Source organism: Pan paniscus, chromosome 13 (assembly GCF_029289425.2).
Source record: "Pan paniscus chromosome 13, NHGRI_mPanPan1-v2.0_pri, whole genome shotgun sequence".
NCBI classification, from domain to species: Eukaryota; Metazoa; Chordata; class Mammalia; order Primates; family Hominidae; genus Pan; species Pan paniscus.
The window spans coordinates 135898746-135912427 of record NC_073262.2 but is presented as its reverse complement, the minus strand read 5'-3'; the positions used below and the strand labels follow the sequence as shown (position 1 = coordinate 135912427).

At 46.9% G+C, this 13682-nt stretch overlaps 1 protein-coding gene across 1 annotated transcript in view; it reads right to left on the bottom strand.

The window, feature by feature from the left end:
• Positions 1-1561, bottom strand: part of SAG (S-antigen visual arrestin) — a 37967-nt gene extending 36406 nt beyond the window's left edge. Inside the window, exon 1 of the mRNA XM_034955383.3 lies at positions 1428-1561. Within this exon, the coding sequence (XP_034811274.1) occupies positions 1428-1502 (75 nt within the window). The 5' untranslated portion in view covers positions 1503-1561. The remainder of the gene's footprint in view (positions 1-1427) is intronic.
• Positions 1562-13682: the final 12121 nt, after the last annotated feature.

Here is a 13682-nt window from a genome sequence, read left to right as displayed (position 1 = left end):
CTACTAAAAATACAAAAATTAGCTGGGCGCGGTGGCGCATGCCTGTAGTCCCAGCTACTAGGGAGGCTGAGGCAGAATTGCTTGAACCTGGGAGGCGGAGGTTGCAGTGAGCTGAGATCATGCCACTGCACTCCAGCCTTGGTGACAGAGTGAGACTCTGTCTCAAAAAAAAAAAAAAAAAAAAAGCCAGAATGATGGCGAGCTACCCTGTCCAGTAGGGTAGCCACTGCTTAAGGTGGCTCCCGGACACCTGAAATATGGCCATTCCAAATTGACATGTTCTGTAAACATAAAATACACATCAGATTTCAATAATTCTTATATTATTATTTACAAGTTGAACTGATAGTTTTTTGGATATAGTGGGCTGAAATAAAATATAACATCAAAATGAATTTCACCTGTTTCTTCTTACTTTTTAAATGTGGCTACTAGAAAATTTAAAATTACATATGTGGCTTGCACTAGATGTTGCTGAGCTAGATTTTTGGCTCACAAGAAGCTGTCGAGTGGAGCTATCCACAGAGGCTGGACGGTGGACCCTCTCCCATGCGAGGAAGTTCATGGGCACACCTGGAGCATCTAACGTGCCCCTGGAGAGTGGTGGAAAGGGGGCAGACTGGGGCATTTTCCCTTATCCAGTGGCCCTGCGAGCCCAGCTGAGGCTTGAGACCCCCCGGGTGGGGTAGGTGCACGGAGAAGAAGGAGTCACATTGATCACTGTCTGGGTTTTACCCAGGCAGGTGACACAATAGATAGACAAAAGGCCAAGGGCATCACAGGTACTGACAAAACCGTGTTTAAATAGTAAGTCAAGGGTTCAAGGCTGGCTAGGAAAAGATGCAGAGGTGGGGGTGACAGTGTGGGGATTGAGGGATTCGGAGAAAACTGAGGGACACAGGACTAAAGTCTTGATGAGACTGAAGAGAAGCTCTATTTCTGCAGTTCATTCACTCATTTATATCTCAGTGATCATCCATCTTAGACAGAGACAAAAATAGACACAAAGCTTCCCTGGCCCTCACAGTGTTTGTTTGTTTTTTATTTGAGACAGAGTCTCCCTCTGCTACCTAAGCTAGAGTGCAGTGGCACCATCTGGGCTCACTGCAACCTGTACCTCCTGGGTTCAAGTGATTCTTGTGCCTCAGCCTCCCAAGTCTGGGATTGCAGTTGCCTGCCACCATACCCAGCTAATTTTTGTATTTTTAGTAGAGATGGGTTTTGCCAAGTTGGCCAGGCTGGTCTCGAACTCCTGGCCTCAAGTTATCCCGCCTCTGCCTCCCAAAGTGCTGGGATTACAGGCATAAGCCACCGCACCCTGGCCCTCAAAGAGTTTTGATGTTGATCATGACTACACTGTACTTGAAAAAGCTCCATTTTTTTTAAACAATAATTTCTATCAAATCACTCACTTGTGCACCACTCACCGATTTGTCCCGGGAGATCTTCTTGAAGATAACATGGTTTGGTTCAGACTTGCTGGTCTTCCCGCTGGCTGCCATGTTATCTGTCCCTGGCAACTTCTACCACCTTGGGGTGTTGGTCAGGTGTTAGAGGGCTGAAGAAAGGTAAGACAATCCTAAATATCAAGTCAAGAACATCCTGGTTATGAAACCTACTCACGAGATCCTGTGCATCCTCACCATGCCCTTGTACCGGCTTCAACATCCGAGTTTCATCGGTGAGTCTTTGCTTAGTTTGTATTTTACTGCAGCATGCTTTGGGGTGTTTTCAATATTTTATTTTTCTTGGTAAGCTTCAAACATTTCTCAGTACACCTTACCAGGGAGTCTAGCTAGATTCCAATGAGGTTTTACTTTCTGACTAACCTTTGGTGTTATCACACTTAGCCAGGTTGAATTTAAAGTTCTATCGTGACTGTGTCTAATGGCAAATAAATCAGAAAAGTTCCTGAAAACCACAACATAACCACTTCGCAAAGACTGTTTTCAAGAAGATATTAATGGCCGGGTACTGTGGCTCACACCTGTCATCTCAACATTTTGGGAGGCTGAAGCGAGAGGATCATTTGAAGCCAGGAGTTGGAGACTGGCCTGGGCAACATAGCAAGATCCTATCACTTTTTTTTAAAAAAAAGAATATATTAAAATCCCAAAAGTTCTATTTGGCAATTCCTACTAAGAGATAGCCACTCTGTTTTACAATTAAGAGGCCATCTTAGCGGTCTAGAATTAAGCATACTCTGAGGTTTTTTTTTTTTAAGATATAGGAGCTCGTTCTGTTGCCCAGGCTGGAGGGCAGTGCCACAATCATAGCTCACCGCAGCCTCGAACTCCTGGGTTTGTGATCCTCCTGCCTCAGCCTGCTGAGTAGCCAGGACTACAGGTGTGTGACACTATGCCTAGCTAATTTATTTTTATTTTTGTTTTTTTGTAGAGACTGGGTCTGACTGTACTGCTCAAGTTGGTCTCGAATTCCTGGCTTCAAGTGATCCTCCAGCCTCAGCCTCCTGAGTCACTGGGACTATAGGCATGAGCCATTGCACCTGCTCCCTCCAAGTCTCCTTAAATAGCAACCAAGTCTTATGGAAACCACACAGAAAAGGTGAAGGCGGGACATACTGTCTGCATGAAAACGCCCATCCTTGCTCTTCCCCACACCTGCCCCAGGTTTCTGATAAGGTTTTGGCCTGTGGTGGTCACATACCTTGTGATTTGTCACCAACCAGGTGGGAAGGGCCGGGTGGCAAGGAGAGGGTCTCTATGCTCTGAGATGATGAATAGCCAGCCCCTGTTCTGAGCAAGCTGGTACCGTCCTGCCAGATGAGCCTGCAGAGGCACCGCTGAGGCTCCTGGCCTACGTATGTGGGGAATTTGTAGGGGATCTAGCGAGGATGCCCAGCATCCAGGTCTCAATGTTTAAAAGCCAAATCCCACTTAAGGAGCAGAGTTGGATTAGTGCTGAGACAGTGAACTGGTAGTTTCAGCAGTTCTAAGCATTAAGCAACACCCCCCGCCCCGGTCTCCATACGGAGGGTCTCACAGATGTATGAGTCACCCAGCTGACTTGGGGAAGGTTGGTGGGAGGGCCAACAGCTAAATGAAAGCTACTTTTTCTTCTAAACCTCTTTGGATTCTGGAAATAGACTGATTATCTCTTCATTCTCGGGCATTGCCAGGACAGGAAGAGATTTGATTAAACTCAGCAGGCAGCTAATGCGACCTTGAGGGTGGGGACTAAACAAAAAGGTCAAGGAGAAATGTCAACCTCAGGATGAACCAGTGTTATGCAAGCCAAGCTGGATCTGTCCCTCTCCTCCACCCGGTCCTACTGATTGATGGCTTCAGGAGTCCTGTTGATCCCCTCAGTGTCTCTGGAACCTGTCCGCGTCCTCCCATCCCCAGCACCGCCTTTGCTTCTCAGGACCGGAGTGATTCCCCACTGTCTGACTACATCTATTTCTTTTCTTTTTTTTGTTTTGTTTTGTTTTTTGTTTTGAGATGGAGTCTTGCTCTGTCTCCCAGGCTGAAGTGCAGTGGTGCAGTCTCAGCTCGCTGAAACTTCTGCCTCCCAGGTTCAAGTGATTCTCTTGCCTCAGCCTCCAGAGTAGCTGGGACTACAGGAGCCTACCACCACACTCAGCTAATTTTGTATTTTTAGTAGAGACAGGGTTTTACTATGTTGGCCAGGCTGGTCTCGAACTCCTGACCTCAGGTGATCCACCTGCCTCGGCCTCCCAAAGTGCTGGGATTCCAGGCATGAGTCACTGCACCCAGCCGACTACATTTATTTCTACCCTCCAAGCCCTTTTCCACACAGAGGCAGAGAGACCTTCTGAGCCTGGACCTGTCTGTCACCCCTCGCTTACAATCACCCATTGCTCTTAGAATGCAGGCAAAAAGCTTGCAGCCTCTGGAACCTCCGCCTGCCTTTCCTTCCACGCCGTCTGCCACGCTTCCTCCTTCCCACTATTCTTTCTGCCTGGAACAAGCCTCTCCTCTCTCCACTTTGTTGACTCTTCTTGGCCTTTCAGATTTTTGACCAGGAGTCACTTCCTCAGGGGAGCTATCCCCAACCTCCAGGACCAGATTGGAGGCACGCTTGCATTTCACTCTTTTTTTTTCTTTCTTTCGAGATAGAGTCTCACTCTGTTGCCTGGGCTGGAGTGCAGTGGCGCGATCTCGGCTCACTGCAGCCTCTGCCTCCTGGGTGCAAGCGATTCTCCTGTCTCAGCCTCCCGAGTAGCTGCGATTACAGTTGTGCACCAGCATGCCCAGCTAATTTTTGTATTTTTAATAGAGATGGGGTTTCGTCATGTTGGCCAGGTTGGTCTCAAACTCCTGGCCTCCTGAAGTGCTGGGATTATAGGCATGAGCTGCCGTGCCTGGCCGCATTTCACTCTTGCTTGGGAATTATTCTACAGTCTCTCTTCCCTCACTGGAGTCCCGGCTCCGTGAGGGCAGGGCCTAGGCCATTTTGTTTCCTTCACTTTTGTCTTCACAGTGCCCAGAACAATGCCTGCTCCCAAGAACACTCAGGGAATGGATGGAGGGGACTCTGCGACCACTGACACACTTACATGGGGGACTGACTTGGGAATGAAACAAGTACATGCAGAAAGCCTGTTCTGACGTTTGGGGTATCAGCATCCACCCAAACATTCCAATGGCTTCCCATTTAAGTCTGGACAATGCTTGCCAGGTCCGGCATGCTCTGGCCCCCCTTTACCTCTGACTTTATTTCTCACCACCCTCTCCCTTGCCCACTTCGCTCCAGAGTACTGAGTCTGTTTTCTTTTCTTTCAGAGACAGGGTCTCGCTCTGTCACCCAGGCTGGAGTGCAGTGGTGCAATCACAGCTCACTGCAGCTTTGAACTCCTGGGCTCAAGCGCTCCTCCCACTTAAGCCTCCCGAGTAGCTAGGACTACAGGCACATGCCACCACACCCAGCTAATTCTTTAACTTTTTTGTAGAGATGGGGTCTTGCTATGTTGCTCAGGCTGGTCTCGAACTCCCAACCTCAACTGATCCTCTCACCTCAACCTTCTAAAGTGTTGGGGTTACAGACGTGAGCCACCACCACTGGCCTGCTTTTCTTTAAACCTCCGTCTAGGCCTTTCCACTTGCTATTTCCTCTCCTGGAACACTCTTCCCACAGCCAGCCACATGGCTCACTCCTTCAATTGCTTTGAGTCTTTACTTCAATGTCACCCTATCCTTAGCATACTCTATGGTTGGCTTCACCATACCTGAACTGCAAACCCCCTATTTTAAAACACAAAGATTATTCATTGGTGCTAAAACCATTAGGTGAAGAGTTGGTGGGAAAATGACTGTAGGAGTGAAGCGATGCCACACGGATCATGGTGTCATCACAAGGTGCACGGCAGATGCCATGGTCAATCTTAGCTTTGCCGGTGGTGTCAGCCACATGGGATGTGTCCCCTTGGGTTAACTTGAATCCATGAGCCTTCAGACATCATTTCTAGTTTATCGGAAATACAAGGAACGAGCTACGTGACCCAAGTGAGCAGCCAGACAAATCCAACAAACAATGCCACAGAAATGGGTAGGCCAGGTGCAGTGGCTCACGCCTGTAATCCCAGCACTTTGGGAGGCCGAAGCAGACGGATCACAAGGTCAGGAGTTCGAGACCAGCCTGGCCAACATAGTGAAACTCCGTCTCTACTAAAAATACAAAAATTAGCCAGGCATGGTGGTGGGCGCCTGTAGTTCCAGCTACTCGGGAGGCTGAGGCAGAAGAACTGCTTGAACCGGAGAGGGGAGGTTGCAGTGACCCAAGATCGTGCCATTGCACTCCAGCCTGGGTGACAGAGCGAGACTCTGTCTCAAAAAAAAAAGAAAAGAAAAAAAGAAAAAAGAAAAGACATGGGGTTTACTAGATTAAAAGACGCTAAGACACTCGAGACCCAGATGTCATGTGCAGCTCCAGACTGAATACACAACTGGTCAAAAAGGATGTGTAGGACATTTTGGGTTCATTGGGAAAATCTGACTATGGTAAAATGCCTGGAGTAGAAAGGTGAGAGATTGTGACAGAACCAACAAGACTGCAGAATGGTGTGCGTAGCATGTCCACGTTTTGCAAACACACAGACTATGTATTTGTGTATACATACATATATGTACATTTACACACACATGCATATACACACAAGCATATTTACACACATACATGCAGGTTCATATGCATGCTATACCTATGCATACTTTGCAAGAATACACCTTAAGCTAACATTGGTAGTTAAAGGTCTCTCATTACCTTGTAATGAAATGGTAGGCTTTGTTTCAATTTTCTTGTCTATAATTTTTCACATTGTCTCCTATGATCATTTACTGCTCCTATAATAGAAAGGTTAACATACAAAACTGTGTTATATAAGTGAGGTGTGGTGGCTCATGCCTGTAATCCCAGCACTCTGGAAGGCCGAGGCTGGAGGACGGCTTGAGCCTGGGAGGTTGAGGCTGGAGTGAGCCATGATCACACCACTGTATTCCAGCCTGGGCAACAGAGCGAGTCCTTGTCTCAAAAACAAACAACAAAAAAACAAACAAACAAAAAACAATAAATAGGGCCAGGCACAGTGGCACACTCCTGTAATCTGAGCACTTTGAGAGGCCGAGGCAGGTGGATCACTTGAGCACAGGAGTTTGAGAACAGCCTGGGCAACATAGTGAGACCCTATCTCTATAAAAAGTAAACAAAATTAGCCAGGCCTGGTGGTGTGTGCCTGTGGTCCCAGCTACTTGGGAGGCTTATGCCAGAGGATTGTTTGGGCCTGGGATGTTGAGGTTATAGTGAACCGTGAGCATGTCACTGTATTCCAGCGTGGGCAACAGAACGAGACCCTGTCTCAAAAAAAAATTGCTGTGGCCGGGCACGGTGGCTTACACCTGTAATCCCAGCACTTTGGGAGGCCGAGGTGGGCGGATCACCTGAGGTCAGGAGCTTGAGGCCAGGCCAACATGGTGAAACCCTGTCTCTACTAAAAATACAAAAAAAAAAAAAAAAAAGCTGGGCATGGTGATGTGTGTAATCCCAGCTACTTGGAAGGCTGAGGCAGAAGAATCACTTGAACCCAGGAGATGGAGGTTGAAGTGAGCCAAGATCACGCCACTGCACTCCAGCCTAGGCAACAGAGCCAGACTCCATCTCAAAAAAAAAAAAAAAAAAAAAAAAAAAAAGGGGAAAAAATGACTAGGGTGCTTCTTTCAGTGTCCCCATCAGAGGGCTGCCCTGAGCTGAGGCTGCAGGACCCAGGCCCAGTTTGCAGCTGTGAGCGCCTCCAGATTCCCCCATTCTCCTGCTGCTTCATCGTTCCCGGCTGCTGGAAGGCACAGATCTGCAGATCTTAGTCACTGCCCTGCCAATGCCGTGCAGGTGGGGAAATTTGGGTGGACTGGATGACAGATCTCACTCTTTTTGGAAATGTTATTCCCAACTCTTGGTCTGTGATGATTTTTTCTCTTCTTGGTGGAGAAATGAGAAAAATAAGGACACTCTTGTAGTTTTTCTGGGAGCCAAACTTATTCAATATAAAGGACTGTCCTTTTGAGATTATGAGCTTTTTAATTTTTTGGTATTAAAATATCTTTCTTCAGCCAGGCATGGTGGCTCATGCCTGTAATCCCAGCACTTTGGGAGGCTGAGGCGGGCAGATCACTTGAGGTAAGGAGTTCGAGAGCAGTCTGGCCAACATGGTGAAACCCCTTCTCTACGAAAAATACAAAAATTAGCTGGGTGTGGTGGTAGGCGCCTATAATCCCAGCTACTTGGGAGGCTGAGGCAAAGAATCACTTGAACCTGGGAGGTGGAGGTTGCAGTGAGCCGAGACTGCATTCCAGCCTGGGTAACAGAGTTATACTCTATCTTAAAAAAAAAAAAAAAAAAAAAAGGCATTGTTCTTCTTCTTGCCCTCTATCTTTATTGAGATATATATATGAAACGGGTGAATTTTGAAATAGTGATAGACATAGATGAGTGCAGGCAGATACATATAGAGAGGTAAAATATATCTATTTAATAACCAACAAAATTCACCCATTTTGAGTGTACAGCTTGATGAGTTTTGGTCATCATATACATTGTGTAACCATCACTGTGATCAATTCCACCACTCCCCAAAGTTCCCTGTACCCATTTCCATCAACTCCTCCATTCACACTCCTGCCCCAGGCAATCACAGATCTGCCTTCTGTCATTAGCTCTGCATTTTCTACAATTTTATTATGAAATTTTAAAGCACAGAAAAGTTAGAAGAACAATACAATAGACACCCACACAGTCAACTTCAAGACTTGACACTTAACATTTTGCTGCCTGCAATCCTCTGTGTCTATCTCTGTTTTTTTCCTTTTTAACTATTTGAACGTACATGCAGACATCACGACACTTTACCCGTATTTCAAAATGCAGCTCCTAAGCATAAGGAGAAAAATGTCCTTTCTTTTTATGAAATAATAATCAAGAGTATATGGTAGTTTAGAAAAAAGTCCTTACTTGGCAAACATTAAAAGCTGGCAATCTTCCCCTAGATTTATTTTTGCGAATTACTGGTCTATGAATTCTCAAAGTCTGGGAACCAGTGGCTATAGCATGCTTGTTTCTCTGGGGTTGGCTTCCAGTGAGACAATGCTATGAACCCTGTGTTTCATCTCCAAACACTAAACACAGCAGCCGGCTTGCCGGGCAGGGGAGGTGGGGGCGGGGTGGAGACATCCAGCTAAGAGGCTTATGGGCTTTGGGGTGCGGTTGTCGTCTTAAGGGTTTACTGGGGCACATGCACGAGGAAAATGGGTACACTCTGCTAAACATCAGCTACAAAATGAAAATCTTGTGTCCTCATTGCCTTGATTTTACTGAAGCAGAGAACACCTAGGTGGTTTGAGGTATCTATAAACAGTGCCAGGGAATCGGAGCTTTTAAAAGTCGCCTTATTTCCAACATGTATCTCCTAGACTTAGTCAATCAGTTTAAACAATAGAGGGCTGTTTTGGGTTGGGCTGGCTAATAATATCTGAAATCATAAACGCAATCCTGTGGGTGCACAATGTAATGAGAGACCTTTAAAAAAAATCACTTTGTTCCCATTCCATCCCTTACTTTGATCTCCTCTGTTAACATTCCCAATAAGTTACTGAATGCTTCCAAGGATGGGGAAATCACTACTTTGTTGTATATCCATCTTTTTTTCAAATAGCATAAAGAGTGACAAAACTATTATTTACTAATTATTAGTATTTACTATTATTAGTATTTACTAGTATTATTTACTAATTATTAGAATTAGTAAATTATGATTTACTAATACCAAATTATTAGTATAAAGAGTGAAAAATTATGTTAGGATGGAATTGGCTTCCCTTCTGCTTCTCTCCATTGCTCGAAGTTAATCTCTCTTCCACACGTGAATCCTTCCATGATTAGCCTTGTAGGCACTGAAACCCTCTCACCACCCTGGAGGTCCCACCCTTAGACAGATTTCCAATGTCTGTCTGGAGGCATCGTGCTAAAAATGGTACTTAATGTTGCAGGTTCCCATGTCATAGGAGCATGATGTACAAACAGCCCCAGATGGAGTCCTGGGTTCTTGGCCTACTGCTGAATCCATTGTGACCTTGAGGGAGTAGCCTGGCCTATTTCCTTTATCCGTGTGTCTGAGGGGACCCCCCAGCCTGCCTTGTCTTGCAAGGTGGAAAGATTTATGGAATGTGCAGACGGCCTTCAGAAGGTCAAGTCTTGTGCAGGAGGATCCTGATCAAGATTTTCTCGTCCTCTCCAGCGGTGAGGCTGACGTCTATCTTGTGTGCTTCTTCACCCTCTGGTCATGCCACCTGGGCCCCAACACTAAAGGGGGTTCTGATGACGATGAGGTTACTTCTACAGAAGAGTTGAGAGCCAACCACAAACCGAGGGCTTACCCTGGGATCCCTGGATGGGCTTCGGGATCTGTGAACCTAAGTTGCATGCAGAATTATGTACATATGCCTTTTTCTGGGGAGAGGGCTTGCAGGTTTTCTTCAGATAGATCCACTGCTACTGATCAGAAAAGTCTGAAAAGCACTGATCCTCTTTCTTGTTGGAATTAGAAGGGGTGGTTGCACAACACTGTGAATTTATTAAATACCGCTGAATTGTTCACTTTAAAATGGTTTATGTTATGTGAATCTCAAATTTTTTTTTTCTTTTGAGACACGGTCTTGCTCTGTTGCCCAGGCTGGAGTGCAGTGGCATCATCACGGCTCACTGCAGCCTTGACCTTTGGGGCTCAGGTGATCCTCCTGCCTCAGCCTCTTGAGTAGCTGGGATTACAGGGATGTGCCACCACACCCGGCTAATTTTTGCATTTTTAGTAGAGACAGGGTTTCATCATGTTGCCCAGGCATGTCTCGAACTCCTGGTCTCAAGTGATCCGCCCACCTCAGCCTCCCGAAGTGTTGGGATTACAGGCGAGAGCCACCACACCTGGCCTACTATTACATTTTTAAACGATTTTCTCTTCCTTTCAGCTAGTTATATTTTGGGACAATCTTGGGGCTGTTTTGGTTTGTTTTCCACTAATTCTACTACTATAGACCCACCAAGTGCTAAGCACTCTATCGGGTATAAAGCATATGATGGCCCTGAGATCTCCTTAGTCTCTTATGACCATCCGGGTGTACTTCTGGGGGCAACAGGACTTATGGCTTCCTAACTAGAAGCCAGGCTGTTTACAGTTGATCCTCTTACTGCCTGGCTCACAAGCATGCCTACCTATACTCTCCTCACTGTAGTTCTCTGACAAAAATGAAGCCCAAAGTCAGAATTTGCCTGCCGTCATCTTCCTGTGCCTGGGGTCAGAGCAATCCACAGGGGGGGCTGGGCCCACAGTCATGTGCAAGACTAATGTCCCCACTTGAGACATAAGTGTATGCTTACAGAGAAGTCAACCACATCCAGTGTGGGGCATTCAAAAAAAGGTCCGCAAGAATTACTGTTCTAGAATAAATACTCAGGTGATGGGGGAACAGCATGTAGACCCTGCTGCAGCCAGCCGCCGAGATGGCCGCCCCGTTCCCCTTGCTGTGCTCTCACTGCAGTGGCGCTGCCTGTGCCATCCACGTTAGACGATGGAACATTAAAAAGGTGACCCAACGCCGGGCACAGTGGCTCACGCCTGTAACCCCAGCACTTTGGGAGGCCGAGGCGGGCAAATCATGAGGTCAGGAGATCGAGACCATCCTGGCTAACACGGTGAAACCCCGTCTCTACTAAAAATACAAAAAAATTAGCCGGGTGTGGCGGCGGGCGCCTGTAGTCCCTGCTGCTCGGGAGGCTGAGGCAGGAGAATGGCATGAACCCAGGAGGCAGAGCTTGCAGTGAGCCAAGATCGTGCCACTGCACTCCAGCCTGGGCAACAGAGCAAGACTCTAATCTCAAAAAAAAAAAGTGACCCAAGCAGAGTGACAAGGGCTTGCTTACACACAGATGCTTGCTTGCTTGCTTGCTGTGCCAGCAGTCGCCCCAGCAGACATGTGAACAAAGCCACCTCCACCATCCATTCCCACTAGGCCAGGCCAGCTGCCTCACAGAATCTTAGTAAATGATCATTGTCTTAAGCCATGAAGTTTGAGGTAGTGTGTTACGCAGCAAAAGCTAACTGGATTTTGTTTCAACCCCATCATAAGAAACAGTGCTGCAACAATTAGGAACATTGGACCGGAGGGTTCGTGATACTGTCACTGTTAATTCCAGTAGGTTAATCACAGCCAGGTACCTTTGCCGGTTTGGGTTGGGATGCATGGTAATTTATGGGTAAGACGACATGCTTGAAATTTGCGTTAAAATACCCTGGGGGGAAGCATCAAAGAGGGCTGACTGAGACTGACAGGGCTGTTAAGTGGTGGGTACACTGGACTCATTAGAGACAATACTGTCTACTCTCTTGGGTTCTGCATTTGTCCTGGTTTGGATGTTCTCACTGTGCTCGCCAATTGCAGGTTAGAATATGAAGGCAACATGGTGCCGGGGAAGCTTCACTAAGGAGCGGGGAAGGTTAAGAGGACAGGAACAGTTGGAGCATGCACAGAGAGGGAGGATCTGGAACAAACAGGCCAGGAAGGGTTGAGACCTGTTAGGAAAGCCAGAGTTCCTGGAGGCCAGAGAAGTCAAATTTTGCTTAAGTGAGGCAGCTAAAAATCATTTTGTGATTAGTCCTATCTTTCACTGGCAGGCATCACATACCTCATGCACTTTTACAGAATCTATGCAGATACAGGCATACCTCATTTTACTCAAGATTGCCAAAGGTTTTTTTTTTTTTTATTTTATTTTTTGAGACAGAGTGTTGCTCTGTCGCCCAGGCCGGACTGCAATGGCGCGATCTCGGCTCACTGCAACCTCCACCTCCCAGGTTCAAGTGATTCTCCTGCCTCAACCTCCTGACTAGCTGGGACTACAGGCACACACCATGCCCAGCTAATTGTTTGTATTTTTAGTAGAGATGGGGTTTCACCGTGTTAGCCAGGATGGTCTCAATCTCCTGACCTCGTGATCCGCCTGCCTCAGCCTCCCAAAGTGCCGGGATTTCCAAAGTTTTTTAGATGAAAAATAGGAATTTCTAACGTAAGCAGGACTTATTAAAGCAGGACACGAGAGAAAAAGCCATGCGGAGGAGTACAGCCCATTCACTTTTGAAGGCACACCTTAGTGTCACGCCTGTCCCTGTGGGCCTGGTGTGGCAGGCAGTGCTGAAGCAGATGGGCCCAGGACTCTAGGACGAGGATAACTTCTTGCTGAGCTGTTAAACATTTCCCCATTTGCGAAATGGGGTACAATCCAGATTACAGAATTTGAGAGCCACAGACTTATTTTATTACTACCCAAGCCATCTTATAAAAACAAAAATGCTTGTGGTTTCTGTATCAAAGTAACCAGACTTGGTACAAGCCAGTATTATCACTGTCATTCTTGTCTCCTGGTGCTGGAAACAGGTATGAGTGAAAAGTCCACATTTTACAACATCTAATCAGGCCAGGTGCAGCGGCTCACGCCTATGATCCCAGCATTTTGAGAAGGCAGGTGGGTGGATTGAGTCCAGAGTTCGAGACAACCCTGGCCAATATGGCAAAACCCCATCTCTACTAAAAATACAAAGAAATGTGCCGAGCGTAGTGGCACGTGGCTGCAGTCCCAGCTACTCGGGAGGCTGAGGCGGGAGGATCACCTGAGCCCAGGTCAAAGTGGCAGTGAACTGAGATTCTGTCACTGCACTGGACTTGGGCAACCGGAATGAGACCCTGCCTCAAAAAAAAAAAAAAAGAAAAAGAAAAAGGTCTAATCAATTAAAATTGCTGTTCTGCTACAGACACTCAGGTAGTTCTGCAGGATTTGGTACACTCTGCAACCTGGGACTTCCCAGCCAACTTGCTCCTGGAGCCTAAGAGCACCTTCTTCATCCATTCACCCGTGTCCACACAAAACGTCCTGTGCCATGCTGTGAAAGCAGGTGGGGCTTTGGGACATCTATGATAAGAGGCAGCATATGAACAGTATGTGCTTGAACAATAAGGCTTTGGGCAACATGGTGAAACCGTCTCTACAAAATATAAAAAATTAGCTGGGTGTGGTGGCACGAACCTATTGTCCCAGCTACTCGGGAGACAGAGGTGGGGGGATCACTTGTGCCTGGGAGGCGGAAGCTGCAGTGAGCCAAGATTGCG